The 19917-nt window shown below is 41.9% G+C and overlaps 1 protein-coding gene across 7 annotated transcripts in view; it reads left to right on the top strand.

Annotated features, from left to right (window-relative positions):
• The window catches only part of inavab (innate immunity activator b), an 88292-nt gene that overhangs the window by 21913 nt on the left and 46462 nt on the right, over nt 1-19917 (top strand). For 6 of the 7 annotated variants that reach the window (XM_061984765.1, XM_061984764.2, XM_061984768.2 and 3 more), the window contains exons 3-4: nt 12-104; nt 14436-14542. In XM_061984765.1, the coding sequence (XP_061840749.1) occupies nt 14488-14542 (55 nt within the window). In that variant the 5' untranslated portion in view covers nt 12-104; nt 14436-14487. The remainder of the gene's footprint in view (nt 1-11; nt 105-14435; nt 14543-19917) is intronic. The other variant, XM_061984766.2, reaches the window with a different exon arrangement.

Raw genomic sequence — 19917 nt, 5'->3', positions numbered from 1 at the left:
GTGTCCTTCAGGCTGCCAGGATTAGTCTCTCTTTACGCCTGAATGGAGGGAAAAAGTCTCGTGTCTCAATTTAATCACCTTCTCTGTGCTGGGGGAGGTCAAAGGTAACGTTGATGTGCTCAATCTACTTAAGTGCGACTCAAACGGTCGTTTTAACAAAAATTCTTCTGAGGAATAGTTCAAAATAGTTGGAATTTCAAAATTGCAGAGGAAAAAGATGACACGATAACAAGGCACTTATTTAAAGTGACACGAAAAGGAGTAGGAAGAAGCACCTTCTCCACTTTTACTGATACGTTTGGATCACTTCCTGTTTTAAATGTGTAACATAAGTATTTACATAAATAATAATGCTAAATACGTCAAGAAGTCCTAATCTGCATGTCAAGTAGATGTTTGGACATTTATTATGAAGGTTCAAGATTCTCCCTTGTACTTTGTAAACACTTTCGACTATTTAACGGGTCTCATTAGCACATTGCTCGACTTCTTTGCTTAACCCATTTCATAGTTGAATCCCACATACTGATATACTAAAGGTTTTAAGTGCTGTATGTGCATACAAATTATTTGATATCAGAAAAAGTGAATTCACTGTCAAAGATTTAATATACCGTCTTTTTCGGACTAAAGTTAAAAAGTTAAAGTACCCAAGATTATCACACACACACTAGGTGTGGCGAAATTATTCTCTGAATTTGACCCATCACCCTTGATCACCCCCTGGGAGGTGAGGGGAGCAGTGAGCAGCAGCGGTGGCCATGCCCGGGAATCATTTTTGGTGATTTAACCCCCAATTCCAACGCTTGATGCTGAGTGCCAAGAAGGGAGGTAATGGCTACCATTTTTATAGTCTTTGGTATGACTCGGCTGGGGTTTGAACTCTCGACCTACCGATCTCAGGGCGGACACTCTAACCACTAGCCCACTGAGCATATATATATATATATATATATATATATATATATATATATATATATATATATATATATATATATATATATATATATATATAAGGCACACTTAAAATCCTTAAATTTTCTAAAAAAATAGACATGTACGGCATAATTCTGGTTGTGCTTACCGACCTCGAAGCTGTTTTATTTGGTACATGGTGAAATGATAAGTGTGACCAGTAGATGGCATTCACACATAACAGTATACGTGTAACCTGCAATATGACTTAAGTAAACAACACCAAAACTTTAAATGTTCCGTTGAGAATAAAACACGACGCTCAAAAATCTGTCAAGATGTTTTTAGTACGACTTTGGTAAGCTATGAAGCCGCACCGCTTGATGGATTGTCGCCGCATCAAACATACAAGTATTATTATGGTGTGTGTATGAGGACCGCAAAATGGCACCAGTTAGCAGAAATTAATGTGGCGTTTTGTTTTGCAATATTATGTCTTTCTGGTACCTGCTGATGTGTATTTGAGATCTGCATAAGTCCTGAAAAATTGTGCGCGTCCGCCTTTGTAGTACTTGACGACACCGTAGTCGATAAGCTTCTTCTTTTTCTCTATCTTCTTGTTATGGGACATTCATTCTCCGCTGTTGCCATTTCTAATATAAAGTAGTGTAAAGTTCTTACTTATATCTGTCAGGAAATGCTGCTCCGTTATTGATTGAAGTAAAGTCTGAATGTCATTAAAACAGTTAGCGCCATCTTTTGACACTTCTTCCACCGCCGTACTTGCACGCTACACCGCTACAACAAAGATGACGGAGAAAAGACGCTGTCGAAGGTGAGCCACGTAAATAAGACCGCCCACAAAACGGCGCATCCTGAAGCGACTGTCAGAAAGCGGCTTGAAGATGATCTGTAAAACATCATCAATGCAACATTTTGACCAAAGAAACACCATTACATGCTATGTAAAATAATTTTAAAAAACGGCTCTGATATTGGAATCGACCGATTATCGGCCCCGATATTCGGCATTTTGACGCATATCAAAACCGCCTTTCTTTTATCAGTATCGGACAATTTTTTTTTTTTTACAGAAATCCATCAGCAGATGCAACATATACATGTAATAAATGGTGATAAGTAGAGAATAGTAGTACCGGTAGTAATAAGTTTAGTGCTGGGGTGCAGAAGAAATATAAAAAAGTCTCCCCTTAAAGGATCCCAGAATGAGTTTCATTTAAATGTTTGCCTTATTTCGACATCATGTATTTCATATCAGTCACACCATTTAGAAGATATTGATGTCAATGGTGTTACAAGTTGAGAACAGGAAGTGAAGATATGTGTTAGTAATTGCTATAAAGTGGAAAAAGGCAAGAATTAAATAAACGTTGCTTCTTCCTACTCCTTTTAGGACCTTTTGTAAAGAGAAATGAGAATATGTCAAATATGTGATATATCATAACAAGTCTCTAACCAGCACATTTTACACAGTAATTAGGCTATTTTGAGGAATAAGTAGGTTCATGCCTGCGTACAATATCACAACAAATGGCAATCATATGGTTTTTGTCAGTGCTATCAGAAAACAAAGATTAAAACCAACTATTAGGATTAAATAAGCGTTGCTTCTTCCTACTCCTTTTCAGACCTTTTTGTAAAGAGAATATGTCAAATAAGTGATGTATCATACTGAAACTGTATACAAGTTCCAAATTAACTCCAGCCAACCAATGTTTCAGGGTTCCTAACAAGGAAACTTTACAATCTATTAAATCCATCAACTGCTATAAAAATGATTAGCTTGCAAGTTATTGTGGTGTAAAGAAATGTCATATTTTTAACAATTCCCAGGAGATTTTCTATATTTTGAAATAAAATTTTGGTTCTCCTCGTAGACACACGTAAGAAAGGTGTTTGATGTTTTTTGATGCTAAATTAAACACAACATGAAACATTATGTCACTACTGGTCCCACCTTTCCTACAAAATAATGTTCCAAAAACAACTTAGAGGAGCGTGGCGAAGTTGGTAGAGTGGCCATGCCAGCAATCGGAGTGTTGCTGGTTACTGGGGTTCAATCCCCACCTTCTACCATCCTAGTCACGTCCGTTGTGTCCTTGGGCTGCTGGTTAGCGCCTTGCATGGCAGCTCCCGCCATCAGTGTGTGTGTGAATGGGTGAATGTGGTGATACTGTCAAAAGCGCTTTGAGTACCTTGAAGGTAGAAAAGCGCTATACAAATATAACCCATTTATCATTTATATGTAGTAATGTGGCCAGAAATCACGGTCAAAATGATGTAGTCCCCTGCCCCTCTCCCTGACTGAGGTTGCCAGATACGCAGCCGAATCCAGCTGGATGGACTGGGCTACTCCAAGGAACTTCAAACTTCCACTGCCTCTTACTAGGGGTTGAGGTGCTGGGACCATAATACCTGAATAGACAAGCGTTTTGTCAATAACAAATCTCTAACCAACACATTTTACACAGAATTAGGCTATTTTCAGGAAGAAGTAGGTCATGCCTGTGTACAATATCACAACAAATGGCAATCATATGGTTATTGTCAGTACTATCAGAAAACAAAGACTACAACCAACGCTAGCAATGGTTATACTGGTGAAAATAAGTAGAGCATGCTTAGCAGCTTAATGTACGGCCAAAACTAAAGAGGAGACATTTTACCAAGTCATGTCAAAGGTGTTACAAGTTGAGAACAGGAAGTGAACATCCATCCATCCATTTTCTACCGCTTATTCCCTTTGGGGTCGCGGGGGGCGCTGGAGCCTATCTCAGCTACAATCGGGCGGAAGGCGGGGTACACCCTGGACAAGTCGCCACCTCATCGCAGGGCCAACACAGATAGACAGACAACATTCACACTCACATCCACACACTAGGGCCAATTTAGTGTTGCCAATAAACTTATCCCCAGGTGCATGTCTTTGGAAGTGGGAGGAAGCCGGAGTACCCGGAGGGAACCCACGCAGTCACGGGGAGGACATGCAAACTCCACACAGAAAGATCCCGAGCCCGGGATTGAACCCAAGACTACTCAGGACCTTCGTATTGTGAGGCAGATGCACTATGTGTTAGTAATTGCTATAAAGTGGAAAAGGGCTAGGATTAAATGAGCGTTGCTTCTTCCTACTCCTTTTCAGACCTTTTTTTTAAGAGATTATGTCAAATAAATGATGTATCATACTGAAACTCTATACATGTTCCAAATTAACTTAACCAGCAAATGTTTATGGGTTCCTAGCAAGGAAACTTTAAAATCTATTAAATCCATCGACTGCTGTAAAAATGATTAGCTTGCAAGTTATTGTGATGTACAGAAATGTCATATTCTTAACAATTCCCAGGAGATGTTCCATATTTTGAAATAAAATGTTGGTGCTCCTCTTAGACACACGTAATAACGCTGCTGCTAAATTAAACACAACACCAAACATTATGTCGCAACTGGTCCCACCTCTCCTACAAAATAATGTTCAAAAATCAACTTAAAGTCCAGATGTTTACTGACATCTTTAAATAGCTTTTACCGCAAATGAATATCACCTCCAAATATCACCTCTAAATATCGCTTATCGGCATCCTTGACCACTAATAACCGCAAGCATGTGATTTTCCGTCTATAGTCGGAAATTCGTCTTTTTTATCTCTGTAAAAAATATTTTAAGATATTTGTTATTACATGCTATAAATCACAAATGGCTGTTCAGATAAAGGAAGTTAGCTAATAGAATAAACATTGTTTGTACTTTTTATGATTCTTGCATTGTGAGCAGTTAGAAGTGGAGAGGGAGTCGAAGAGACAGAAATTGGCTATAAAATCCAAGGCAGAATCCACTATACAAGAAACAAAAAGGAAAATGCAAGCTGCTCAGAAATTCACCAGGAAGGCTCATGTCAGAGCCATCAAAGCAAAAATGCCAAAGTAATGTGTGAATGAAGCAAAGTAATGTGTAAACAATGTCAATAACTAGATGAACCATCTGTGGATGTGAAGTGAACACTAGTAAGGTTGTAAATACTGTATAGCGTACGCTAACCCATGTGGTTCCTGTGGATTAAGTTGTAGTTACTGTAGTGACTAAATAACATAGTGACTGAAACAGACATAGTACTGTGTAAATAATGTCAATAAGTAGATGAACCATCTGTGGCTGTGAAGTGAACACTAGTAAGGTTGTAAATACTGTATAGAGTAGGCTAACCCATGTGGTTCCTGTGGATGAAGTTGTAATTACTGTAGTGACTAAATAACATAGTGACTGAAACAGACAAAGTAATGTGTAAATAAGGTCAATAACTAGATGAACCATCTGGGAATGTGAAGTGAACACTAGTAAGGTTGTAAATACTGTATAGAGTAGGGTAACCCATGTGGTTCCTGTGGATGTGAACACAACTACTGTAGTGACTAAATAACATAGTGACTGAAACAGACCTGGTAATGTGTAAATAATGTCAATAAGTAGATGAACCATCTGTGGATGCGAAGTGAACACTAGTAAGGTTGTAAATACTGTATAGAGTAGGCCAACCAATGTGGTTCCTGTGGATGAAGTTGTAATTACTGTAGTGACTAAATAACATAGTGACTGCAACAGACATAGTAATGTGTAAATAATAGGGGTGTAACGGTACGTGTATTTGTATTGAACCGTTTCGGTACGGGTGTTTCGGTTCAGTTCATAGGTGTACCGAACGAGTTTCCGCACGAACATATTAAGTAGCCGCCTCCGCTTCCTTCTGCCTCTGTCTATGTCAGGACTCTACACAGCACCCAGTATTGTCCCACCCACACAATCATCTGATTGGTTACAAACAGAGCGGTAACAGCCAATCAGCAGTGCGTATTCAGAGCGGTAACAGCCAATCAGCAGTGCGTATTCAGAGCGGTAACCGCCAATCAGCAGTGCGTATTCAGAGCATTTGTAGTCAGTGTTAGTGTTTAGCAGGTAACCATCAGGCAAATTATAATAAACACCTCTCAGTCAACTACTAGTAACATCACTATGAGCCCGTTGACCTTCTAGAAACCTAAACGGCAGCTCAGCTCGCTCGCAGTCCTGGCTTGAGGTGAAGGCTACTTCGCTTTTAGCGTAACGTTAGCTCAGTTTGCGGTGTGTGTGTGTGTGTGTGTGTGTGTGTGTGTGTGTGTGTGTGTGTGTGTGTGTGTGTGTGTGTGTGTGTGTGTGTGCGTGTGCGTGTGCGTGCGCGCGTGCGCGCGTGCGTGCGTTACGCATACCGTATTTTGCGTGCGTGCGTGCGTTACGCATACCGTATTTTTTGGAGTATAAGTCGCACCGGAGTATAAGTCGCACCTGCCGAAAATGCATAATAAAGAAGGAAAAAAACATATATAGGTCGCACTGGAGCCCGGCCAAACTATGAAAAAAAACTGCGACTTATAGTCCGAAAAATACGGTACTTGCCAACCCTCCCAAATTTTCCGGGAGACTCCCGAATTATAGTGCCTCTCCCGAAAATCTCCCGGGACAACTATTCTCCCGAATTTCTCCCAATTTCCAGCCGGACTTAAGGCACGCCCCCTCCAGGTCCGTGCGGACCTGAGTGAGGACAGCCTGTCATCACGTCCGCTTGGCCAACCAAAAAGTAACCAACGATTTACGTTGTATTGCGCACCCTGACGGCAAGTGTGGGAGTCGGTTCTGAAGTATGAAGTAAAGAGACGTAACTTCGTCACCTTGCAGAATATTACACTGCCCATACCTACGCTCCTTCAAAGGCTGTGCTACTGGCTGCAAAGCATTGCACTTTCAAATACAACAATGAGTAGAGAGGAGTGTTATGTGTGTATATGTGTAAATAAATGAACACTGAAATTCAAGTATTTATTTTATTTGTATGTGTATATGTATAATAAAATATATATATATATATATATATATATATATATATATATATATATATATATATATATATACATACGTATATAGCTAGAATTATTATATATATTTTATTTATATATATATATATATATATATATATATATACATATAAGAAATATTTGAATTTCAGTGAATTCTAGCGATAAATATACTCCTCCCCCTTAAACCCCACCCCCACCCCCAAATCTCCCGAATTTGGAGGTCTCAAGGTTGGCAAGTATGGTGTTACGGACAGCAAAGCCCTGTCTGTCTGTTATTTCACTTTACCTTTTTCTGTGTTGATTGAGCTGTGTTATGTTAAATGAAGAGTTTCTGTCTCTGATAGTTGATATAATAATGTAACTGCATCATTAAGCCTACATTGTGGTCAGGGATGAATAGTCTCTCCTATTGCTATTGTACCATTTTTTTCAGCTATAGCTACATTAATCATTAGTAATGCAACAGCCTAGTTTTAAATGACAGGGTCCCTGCTATCACATGTTGATAAAAAATATAACATCTACATAATAAAAATCAACTACAGGCTTTCTAAATGCTGTAATAAATTAAGCATGATGAGTTGACTTGAAACTGTTTAATGTTGCACTTTTTATATGTAGAAGAAAAGTTTTGTCATTTTATTTAATCTGAGCAACTACTTGAGGAAGTTTAATGTTGATTAACGTGGGCAGAATTATGATACTGTTCCCAATGTTAAAAGGATAAAGCCATTGCTTACAAATTTGGTAAATAAATAACCAAAAAATGTATATTTTGTTGTTTTCTTACTGTACCGAAAATGAACCGAACCGTGACCTCTAAACCGAGGTACGTACCGAACCGAAATTTTTGTGTACCGTTACACCCCTAGTAAATAATGTCAATAACTAGATGAACCATCTGTGGATGTGAAGTGAACACTAGTAAGGTTGTAAATACTGTATAGATTAGGCTAACCCATGTGGTTCCTGTGGATGTGAACATAATTACTGTAGTCACTAAATAACATAGTGACTGAAACAGACAAAGTAATGTGTAAATAATGTCAATAACTAGATGAACCATCTGTGGATGGGAAGTGAACACTAGTAAGGTTGTAAATACTGTATAGAGTAGGCTAACCCATGTGGTTCCTGTGGATGTAAACACAATTACTGTAGTGACTAAATAACATAGTGACTGAAACAGACATAGTGATTCATTTGCATGAATGGGCTATGTATTTATGTCAACTCTGTTGATCATTTTTAAATTCTTTAAACACTAAAACATTTTCAAATGGTGCTATTTTTTTGCAAATTTTTGCATGTTCAATTGCTGAAAAACCAGAAGCTTCGGAGGGGGTTGCGCCCAGACCCCGGCCTATTTTCAGTCGTTTTCATTAAGTTCAAATCACATGCCTGTAACCAGTATCGTTACTGTATTGGTGGCTATCTACTCAGATAGTCCATGTCTGGTGGTGAAACGATTCAAGAGTGTTTTTTAAGACGTTTTGATGAGTGTTTGAGCGTCTGAAGGTTGAGTCACAGCATGCTAGTGAGATTCAAGCTACACTCCTCAGTCCTGCCAACGTAATAAGGATGTGTCATCTCTGCTGATAACAGCCGGCGTTAGGAGCCGTGCAAACAAGTCGCGGCGTTCACCTCGCAGCGCCGTGGTTTTCCACCCCTCTTTGCGCTGGAATACCATTCCACCACACCGTCGCACATTCCGCCCATCCCTTTGGTTAATCATCCAGCCAGGGTCGCCATGGCACTATGACAACACCTGTGTGATCGTGGGGTCAAAGTGGCGAGTCACACCTGGATCACTGCAGTCACATGACTAACGCTCTGATTGGACGCTGGTGTGCGTCACTCACAGACGAGACATCTTAATATCAGAAATGAGTGTGCAGCCATTTTATTGCATGATCAATGATACAAATAAATTAGATTTAGATGGCACTTTTTGTGTTTTTGTTCAGTGAAACCAATGATCACATTTCACAAGCTACTTTTGGAGCCACAGCTGCCGTGGGTAGACTTAACGCAAACGTGGTGCCATTTCACAATAAAAGCACAACACAGTCGTTCGCATTTTACTCCACATGGGCAGCAAATAGATGTTTGTGTGTGTAGCTTTAATGCTATTATTAATTATTATTATTATTGTCTATTGTGAGCGAACTGTGGTGCTGAATTTCCCCCAGGGATCAATATAGTACTTTCTATTCTATTTTATTCTATTCTAATGAGCCGTGTTTTTCTCCGACTGAGTGTGTGTGTCCCAGAAGTACAAACCCCAAAACCAGTGAAGTTGGCACGTTGTCCATCCATCCATTTCCTACCGCTTGTCCCTTTTGGGGTCGCGGGAGGTACTGGAGCCTATCTCAGCTATGTAAATGGTAAATAAAAACAGAATACAATGATTTGCAAATCCTTTTAAACTTACATTCAATTGAATAGACTGCAAAGACAAGATATTTAATGTTCACACTGAGAAACTTCTTTTTTTTTTTTTTCAAATAATCCTTAATTTAGAATTTAATGGCAGCAACACATTGCAAAAAAGTTGTCACAGGGGCATTTTTACCACTGTGTTACATGGCCTTTCCTTTTAACAACACTCAGTAAACATTTGGAAACTGAGGAGACACATTTTTGAAGTAGAATTCTTTCCCATTCTTGCTTGATGTACAGCTTAAGTTGTTCAACATTTCAGGGTATTTTAGGCTTCATAATGTGCCACACATTTTCAATGGGAGACAGGTCTGGACTACAGGCAGGCCAGTCTAGTACCCGCACTCTTTTACTATGAAGCCACGCTGTTGTAACACGTACAGAATGTGGCTTGGCATTATCTTGCTGAAATAAGCAGGGGCGTCCATGAAAAAGACATTGCTTGGATGGAAACATGTGTTGCTCCAAAACCTGTATGTACCTTTCAGCATTAACGGTGCCTTCACAGATGTGTAAGTTACCCATGCCTTGGGCACTAATACACCATCACAGATGCTGGCTTTTAAACTTAGCGCCTATAACAATCCGGATGGTTCTTTTCTTCTTTGGTCTGGAGGACATGACGTCCACAGTTTCCTAAAACAATTTGAAAAAATGTGGACTCGTCAGACCACAGAACACTTTTCCACTTTGCATCAGTCCATCTTGGATGAGCTCGGGCCCAGCAAAGTGTTTCTGGGTGTTGTTGATAAATGGCTTTGGCTTTGCATACTAGAGTTTTAACTTGCACTTACAGATGTAGCGACCAACTGTAGTTACTGACAGTGGTTTTCTGAAGTGTTCCTGAGCCCATGTGGTGATATCCTTTACACACTGATGTCGCTTTTTGATGCAGTATGGCCTGAGGGATCCAAGGTCCATAATATCACCGCTTACGTGCAGGGATTTCTCCAGATTCTCTGAACCTTTTGATAATATTACAGACCGTAGATGGTGAAAGCCCTAAATTCCTTGCAATACCTCATTAAGAAATGTTGTTCTTAAATTGTTGGACAATTTGCTCACGCATTTGTTGACAAAGTGGTGACCCTCGCCCCATCCTTGTTTGTGAATGACTGAGCATTTCATGGAAGCTGCTTTTATACCCAAATATGGCACCCACCTGTTCCCAATTAGCCTGTTCACCTGTGTTTGATGAGCATTCCTCAACTTTCTCAGTCGTTTTTGCCACTTGTGCCAGCTTTTTTGAAACATGTTGCAGGCATCAAATTCCAAATGAGCTAATATTTGCAAAAAATAACGTTTTCTAGTTTGAACATGAAATATCTTGTCTTTGCAGTCTATTGAATTGAATACAAGTTGAAAAGGATTTGCAAATCATTGTATTCTGTTTTTATTTACCATTTACACAATGTGCCAACTTCACTGGTTTTGGGGTTTGTATGTACGTATGTATATATTTGTGTGTATATATATTAGGGCTCCAACAACTAATCGATTAAAATCGATTATAAAAATAGTTGGCGATTAATTTAGTCATCGATTCGTTGGATCTATGCTATGCGCATGCGCAGAGGCTCCTTTTTTAAATTTTTTAATTTTTTTTTATAAACCTTTATAAACTGCAACATTTACAAACAGCTGAGAAACAATAATCAAAATCAGTATGATGCCAGTATGCTGTTTTTTTTCCAATAAAATACTGGAAAGGATAGAAATGTAGTTTGTCTCTTTTATCCGATTATTAGTCGTTTAATCGAAGTAATAATCGACAGATTAATCGATTATCAAATTAGTTATTAGTTGCAGCCCTAATATATATGTGTGTGTGTATATATATATATATACAAACCCTGTTTCCATATGAGTTGGGAAATTGTGTTAGATGTAAATATAAACGATAAACGGAATACAATGATTTGCAAATCCTTTTCAACCCATATTCAGTTGAATGCACTACAAAGACAAGGTATTTGATGTTCAAACTCATAAACTTTTCTTTTTTTTTTTGCAAATAATAATTAACTTAGAATTTCATGGCTGCAACACGTGCCAAAGTAGTTGGGAAAGGGCATGTTCACCACTGTGTTCATGGCCTTTCCTTTTAACAACACTCAGTAAACGTTTGGGAACTGAGGAGACACATTTTTTAAGCTTCTCAGGTGGAATTCTTTCCCATTCTTGCTTGATGTACAGCTTAAGTTGTTCAACAGTCCGGGGGTCTCCGTTGTGGTATTTTAGGCTTCATAATGCGCCACACATTTTCAATGGGAGACAGGTCTGGACTACAGGCAAGCCAGTCTAGTACCCGCACTCTTTTACTATGAAGCCACGTTGATGTAACACATGGCTTGGAATTGTCTTGCTGAAATAAGCAGGGGCGTCCATGGTGACGTTGCTTGGATGGCAACATATGTTGCTCCAAAACCTGTATGTACCTTTCAGCATTAATGGTGCCTTCACAGATGTGTAAGTTACCCATGTCTTGGGCACTAATACACCCCCATACCATCACACATGCTGGCTTTTCCACTTTGCGCCTATAACAATCCGGATGGTTCTTTTCCTCTTTGGTCCGGAGGACACGACGTCCACAATTTCCAAAAACAATTTGAAATGTGGACTCGTCAGACCACAGAACACTTTTCCACTTTGTATCAGTCCATCTTAGATGAGCTCAGGCCCAGCGAAGCCGACGGCGTTTCTGGGTGTTGTTGATAAACGGTTTTCGCCTTGCATAGGAGAGTTTTAACTTGCACTTACAGATGTAGCGACCAACTGTGGTGATATCCTTTACATACTGATGTTGCTTGCTGATGCAGTACAGCCTGAGGGATCGAAGGTCACGGGCTTAGCTGCTTACGTGCAGTGATTTCTCCAGATTCTCTGAACCCGATGATGATATTACGGACCGTAGATGGTGAAATCCCTAAATTCCTTGCAATAGCTGGTTGAGAAAGGTTTTTCTTAAACTGTTCAACAATTTGCTCACGCATTTGTTGACAAAGTGGTGACCCTCGCCCCATCCTTGTTTGTGAATGACTGAGCATTTCATGGAATCTACTTTTATACCCAATCATGGCACCCACCTTTTCCCAATTAGCCTGTTCACCTGTGGGATGTTCCAAATAAGTGTTTGATGAGCATTCCTCAACTTTGTCAGTATTTATTGCCACCTTTCCCAACTTCTTTGTCAAGTGTTGCTGGCATCAAATTCTAAAGTTAATGATTATTTGCAAAAAAAAAATGTTTATCAGTTTGAACATCAAATATGTTGTTTTTGTTGCATATTCAACTGAATATGGGTTGAAAAGGATTTGCAAATCATTGTATTCCGTTTATATTTACATCTAACACAATTTCCCAACTCATATGGAAACGGGGTTTGTATATTATATGTATATGTGTGTGTGTGTGTGTGTGTGTGTGTGTGTGTGTGTGTGTGTGTGTGTGTGTGTGTGTGTGTGTGTGTGTGTGTGTGTGTGTGTGTGTGTGTGTGTGTGTGTGTGTGTGTATATATATTTTTTTTATATGTGTATATTAGGGGTGTAACGGTACACAAACTTTTCGGTTCGGTACGTACCTCGGTTTAGAGGTCACGGTTCAGTTAATTTTCGGTACAGTTAGAAAACAACAAAATATAAATGTTTGGGTTATTTATTTACCAAATTTGCAAAATCTTCCACCAAAAATATTTTTCTTACTGGAATATTTGATTTGAAGTAATCGGAACCTTGGATAGGTCAATAATTCATAGTAAAATTGATTTTGATTCAATATTAGGTTTTGAGCAATGACAGTTTGAAAGAAAAAAAACAGCTTTGTTTTATTAGTCAACATTGCAACTTTTTCTAAATTACATTTAACCTTTAAGCTTTTTTATTTCACTTTTGTTATGTTTTTGTTTATTTTAATAGTATTTTTAGAATGTGCCGTGGGCCTTTAAAACATTAGCTGTGGGCCGCAAATGGCCTCCGGGGCACACTTTTGACACCCCTGCTATAGATAATAAAAATTTAAATCTGATGAATCTATAGATAAAAAGCAGAGCCTGGCGACGCATGCGCGATTATCATAACTCTCTCGCTCTCTTTGTCTCGGCCCCTCCCTCACGAATGCTGCTGCGTGCACAATTTGTTTTGTTTTTAACCCCTTCTTAACCCTGAACGTACATTGAAAATACACGCAACCCTAACTCAAAATGCCGGACATTTGAGGCATTTAAGAAACTCCGCCCTGACAGCTCCGCAAAAGAGGACATGTCCGGTGAAAAGAGGACGTATGGTCAGTCTATCGTATCCCGTTAGCTGCTAGCATGCCGTGTGTTGTGCCTCGGTGTGCATTGTTTACACAACGTGCGTTACGCTACTTAATATGTCCGTGTGGAAACTGGTTCGGTACACCTCCGAACCGAACCGGAACCCCCGTACTGAAACGATTCAATACAAATACACGTACCGTTACACCCCTAGTGTATATATATATATATATATATATATATATATATATATATATATATATATATATATATATATATATATATATATATATATATATGTGGATATACATTCGTGGTCAAAATTTGACATACACTTGTAAAGAACATAATGTCATGGCTGTCTTGAGTTTCCAATAATTATTACAACTCTTATTTTTTTGTGATAGTGTGATTGGAGCACATACTTGTTGGTCACAAAAAACATTCATGAAGTTTGGTTCTTTTATGAATTTATTATGGGTCTACTGAAAATGTGACCAAATCTGCTGGGTCAAAAGTATACATACAGCAACATACGTTATCAATTTTGCTGATGTAGAAAAGTTACAATCAAATCAAATTAGCTTCATGGCCTCTTAACTTCATGTGAGTGATTATGTTTGACGACACCTGTTGACTTCTCCGAGCCCATTTAAATAGGGCTCATTTGATGCAGTCATTAGACTCGGTTACAAACGCGACAATGGGAAAGTCAAAGGAACTCAGCACAGATCTGAAAAAACGAATAATTGACTTGAACAAGTCATGAAAGTCACTTGGAGCCATTTCAAAGCAGCTTAAGGTCCCAAGAGCAACTGTGCAGACAATTGTTGTACACCTGCCCTACAGATACATATTACTGTTCGGATATCGTTTAAAAATCTTCCGTTGTTTTTTCAAACTGTGTTTCCAGGAAATGGTGATAATTGCCTTTTCTGGTCAGTGAAGAAGAGGAAGCAAAGAGTATGGAAGTCAACGGGGAAGTCAGTGATTCTGACAGCGGCATCATCCTTCACTCTGGTAAGTCAAACTACCTCATTTGTCATTTCCACTCTTCACTTTATTTACATTCTAATAGGTAGTTATAAACTATTTGCTTGCCAAACAGAATTGCTATTGCGACATCCAGTGGACACATTTAGAACAGCACTTTCTTTCATTTAAAAACGCAGCTCAATTTGCCGCTGAGTAAACTCGTCTCGCGGGCCGGATTGAACCTGTTCCCGGGCCGCATGTTTGACATCCCTGGGCTAGACACGAACACTTAATACATTATTAGTTGAATTTGACATCACAAGGACACTATCAATTAACACATCATCAGTCTAATTCATTACTAAATACCGCATTTTACTGACAATAAGCCGCTACTTTTCTCCCAAGCTTTGAACCCTGCGGCTTATACAAAGGTGCGGCTAATCTATGGATTTTTCTTTGCTAACGGCTAATTATGGAATTTATTAAGGAAAGAAATCAAACAACTGTACGAAACTGTTCAAACTCAAAGTATTTACAAAAATACAAGGAAGAAGAATCCTGATAAACATGTTGAACCTTATTATAAAAAGAGAACATCCCTTTGATCTCATAAAAGATGAATAAAGACATCGACGACTTCTGTTTTGTTAGATTAGCCGTTTTACTGCCGCGTTACAGACACCGTTTGGAAACAATTAAGGTATGTAAACAAACATTTATAAATAACTCATTTGAAAACGTTTCTGCACCTAATACATCCATCCATCCATCCATCTTCTTCCGCTTATCCGAGGTCGGGTCGCGGGGGCAGCAGCCTAAGCAGGGAAGCCCAGACTTTCCTGTCCCCAGCCAGTACAGGCCAAAAGTTTGGACACACCTTCTCCTCATTCAATGTGTTTTCTTTATTTTCATGAGTATTTACATTGTAGATTGTCACATCAAAACTATGAATGAACAAATGTGGAGTTATGTACTTAACAAAAAAAGGTGAAATAACAGGAAAAAAATGTCGTATTCTCGTTTCTTCAAAATAGCCACCCTTTGCGCTGATTCCTGCTTTGCACACTCTTGCCATTCTCTCCATGAGCTTCAAGAGGTAGTCACCTGAAATGGTTTTCACTTCACAGGTGTGCTTGAAGCTTTGAGGTTTCTTCCCTAGAGAGTTGTTTTCTTTTGCCGTTGTCGCCAAGTTCTTGCTTGGTTGTCTTTAATGTATTCCCAACTTCTGTTATGAATTGGCGCTATACAAGTTCAGTTGAGCTGTTATTTTGGTGCAGGCATCATTCTGGATGCCATTACACTGTGCTGCTGTACCTAATGTAGGATTGTCCCGATACCAATATTTTGGTACCGGTACCAAAATATATTTTGATACTCTTCTAAATAAAGGGGACCACAAAAAAATGTCATTATTGGCTTTATTTTAACAAAAAAATATTAGGGTACATTAAACATATGTTTATTATTGCAATTTAGTCCTTAAATAAAATAGTGAACATACTAGACAACTTGTCTTTTAGTAGTAAGTAAACAAACAAAGGCTCCTAATTAGTTTGCTGAAGTATGCAGTAACATATTGTGTCATTTATATTCTATTATTTTGTCAACATTATTAAGGACAAGTGGTAGAAAATGAATTATTAATCTACTTGTTCATTTACTGTTAATATCTGCTTACTTTCTCTTTTAACATGTTCTATCTACACTTCTGTTAAAATATAATAATCACTTATTCTTCTCTTCTTTGATACTTTACATTAGTTTTGGATGATACCACACATTTAGGTATCACTCTGATACCAAGTAGTTACAGGATCATACATTGGTCGTATTCAAAGTCCTCATGTGTCCAGGGACATATTTCCTGAGTTTACAAACATAATATGAATTTGTTTTTTTTTTTAAAGAAAAAAGATTTTGTCCATCCATCCATCCATCCATCCATCCATCTTCTTCCGCTTATCCGAGGTCGGGTCGCGGGGGCAGCAGCCTAAGCAGGGAAGCCCAGACTTCCCTCTCCCCAGCCACATCGTCCAGCTCTTCCCGGGGGATCCCGAGGCGTTCCCAGGCCAGCCGGGAGACATAGTCTTCCCAACGTGTCCTGGGTCTTCCCCGTGGCCTCCTACCGGTCGGACATGCCCTAAACACCTCCTTAGGGAGGCGCTCAGGTGGCATCCTGACCAGATGACCGAACCACCTCATCTGGCTCCTCTCGATGCGGAGGAGCAGCGGCTTTACTTTGAGCTCCCCCCGGATGACAGAGCTTCTCACCCTATCTCTAAGGGAGAGCCCCGCCACCCGGCGGAGGAAACTCATTTCGGCCGCTTGTACCCGTGATCTTGTCCTTTCGGTCATAACCCAAAGCTCATGACCATAGGTGAGGATGGGAACGTAGATCGACCGGTAAATTGAGAGCTTTGCCTTCCGGCTCAGCTCCTTCTTCACCACAACGGATCGATACAGCGTCCGCATTACTGAAGACGCCGCACCGATCCGCCTGTCGATCTCACGATCCACTCTTCCCTCACTCGTGAACAAGACTCCGAGGTACTTGAACTCCTCCACTTGGGGCAAGATCTCCTCCCCAACCCGGAGATGGCACTCCACCCTTTTCCGGGCGAGAACCATGGACTCGGACTTGGAGGTGCTGATTCTCATCCCAGTCGCTTCACACTCAGCTGCGAACCGATCCAGTGAGAGCTGAAGATCCTGGCCAGATGAAGCCATCAGGACCAAATCATCTGCAAAAAGCAGAGACCTAATCCTGTAGCCACCAAACCGGATCCCCTCAACGCCTTGACTGCGCCTAGAAATTCTGTCCATAAAAGTTATGAACAGAATCGGTGACAAAGGGCAGCCTTGGCGGAGTCCAACCCTCACCGGAAACGTGTCCGACTTACTGCCGGCAATGCGAACCAAGCTCTGACACTGATCATACACGGAGCGGACCGCCACAATCAGACAGTCCGAAACCCCATACTCTCTGAGCACTCCCCACAGGACTTCCCGAGGGACACGGTCGAATGCCTTCTCCAAGTCCACAAAGCACATGTAGACTGGTTGGGCAAACTCCCATGCACCCTCAAGGACCCTGCCGAGAGTATAGAGCTGGTCCACAGTTCCACGACCAGGACGAAAACCACACTGTTCCTCCTGAATCCGAGGTTCGACTATCCGGCGTAGCCTCCTCTCCAGTACACCTGAATAGACCTTACCGGGAAGGCTGAGGAGTGTGATCCCACGATAGTTGGAACACACCCTCCGGTTCCCCTTTTTAAAGAGAGGAACCACCACCCCGGTCTGCCAATCCAGAGGTACTGCCCCCGATGTCCACGCGATGCTGCAGAGTCTTGTCAACCAAGACAGCCCTACAGCATCCAGAGCCTTAAGGAACTCCGGGCGGATCTCATCCACCCCCGGGGCCTTGCCACCGAGGAGCTTTTTAACTACCTCAGCAACCTCAGCCCCAGAAATAGGAGAGCCCACCACAGATTCCTCAGGCACTGCTTCCTCATAGGAAGACGTGTTGGTGGGATTGAGGAGGTCTTCGAAGTATTCCTTCCACCGATCCACAACTTCCGCAGTCGAGGTCAGCAGAACACCATCCGCACCATACACGGTGTTGGTAGTGCACTGCTTCCCCTTCCTGAGGCGGTGGATGGTGGTCCAGAATCGCTTCGAAGCCGTCCGGAAGTCGTTTTCCATGGCTTCCCCGAACTCCTCCCATGTCCGAGTTTTTGCCTCCGCGACCGCTGAAGCCGCACACCGCTTGGCCTGTCGGTACCTGTCCGCTGCCTCAGGAGTCCCATGAGCCAAAAGAACCCGATAGGACTCCTTCTTCAGCTTGACGGCATCCCTCACCGCCGGTGTCCACCAACGGGTTCTAGGATTACCGCCACGACAGGCACCAACTACCTTGCGGCCACAGCTCCAATCAGCCGCCTCGACAATAGAGGTGCGGAACATGGCCCACTCGGACTCAATGTCCAGCACCTCTCTCGTGACATGTTCAAAGTTCTTCCGGAGGTGGGAATTGAAACTCTCTCTGACAGGAGACTCTGCCAGACGTTCCCAGCAAACCCTCACAATGCGTTTGGGCCTGCCAGGTCTGTCCGGCATCCTCCCCCACCATCGCAGCCAACTCACCACCAGGTGGTGATCGGTAGAAAGCTCCGCCCCTCTCTTCACCCGAGTGTCCAAAACATGAGGCCGCAAATCCGATGACACAACTACAAAGTCGATCATAGAACTGCGGCCTAGGGTGTCCTGGTGCCAAGTGCACATATGGACACCCTTATGCTTGAACATGGTGTTCGTTATGGACAATCCGTGACGGGCACAAAAGTCCAATAACAAAACACCACTTGGGTTCAGATCCGGGCGGCCATTCTTCCCAATCACGCCTCTCCAGGTTTCACTGTCGTTGCCAATATGAGCGTTGAAGTTCCCCAGTAGAACGAGGGAATCACCCGGGGGAGCACTCTCAAGTACTCCCTCGAGTGAATCCAAAAAGGGTGGGTACTCTGAGCTGCTGTTTGGCGCGTAAGCGCAAACAACAGTCAGGACCCGTCCCCCCACCCGAAGGCGGAGGGAAGCTACCCTCTCGTCCACCGGGTTGAACTCCAACATGCAGGCTCTGAGCCGGGGGGCAACAAGAATTGCCACCCCAGCCCGTCGCCTCTCACTGCTGGCAACGCCAGAGTGGAAGAGAGTCCAGCCCCTCTCGAGAGAACTGGTTCCAGAGCCCTTGCTGTGCGTCGAGGTGAGTCCGACTATATCCAACCGGAACTTCTCTACCTCGCGCACTAGCTCAGGCTCCTTCCCCCCCAGCGAGGTGACGTTCCACGTCCCAAGAGCTAGCTTCTGTAGCCGAGGATCGGACCGCCAAGTGCCCTGCCTTCGGCTACCGCCCAGCTCACATTGCACCCGACCTCTATGGCCCCTGCTATGGGTGGTGAGCCCATTGGAGGGGGGACCCACGTTGCCTCTTCGGGCTGTGCCCGGCCGGGCCCCATGGGGACAGGCCCGGCCACCAGGCGCTCGCCATCGTGCCCCAACTCCGGGCCTGGCTCTGGAGGGGGGCCCCGGTGACCCGCGTCCGGGCGAGGGAAATCTGAGTCTCGGTTCTGCCGAACACGCTCCTCTGCTCATAAAACCAGCAATGTCTTGACGTGACGAAGACGCACCGTCATGCCTGTAAAAAATAAAAATAAAAAAAGGGGGGGAACCGGTACTTATCAAACAGAGTATAGTACCGTTTTTGATTCATTAGTACCGCGATACTATACTAGTACCGGTATACCGTACAACCCTAACCTAATGCTATGGCTGCTGGCTGTATTTCCCTGACTTTGTCCTTCTACCAACAACAACAAACTCAAGCTGTGACACAGAGTCACGTTGTTGCAGTGTGACGT

Source organism: Nerophis lumbriciformis, linkage group LG23 (genome assembly GCF_033978685.3).
Source record: "Nerophis lumbriciformis linkage group LG23, RoL_Nlum_v2.1, whole genome shotgun sequence".
In the NCBI taxonomy this organism is placed as follows: domain Eukaryota; kingdom Metazoa; phylum Chordata; class Actinopteri; order Syngnathiformes; family Syngnathidae; genus Nerophis; species Nerophis lumbriciformis.
Note: the sequence above shows the minus strand (reverse complement) of the source record. Positions and strands in the feature narration are given on the sequence as shown.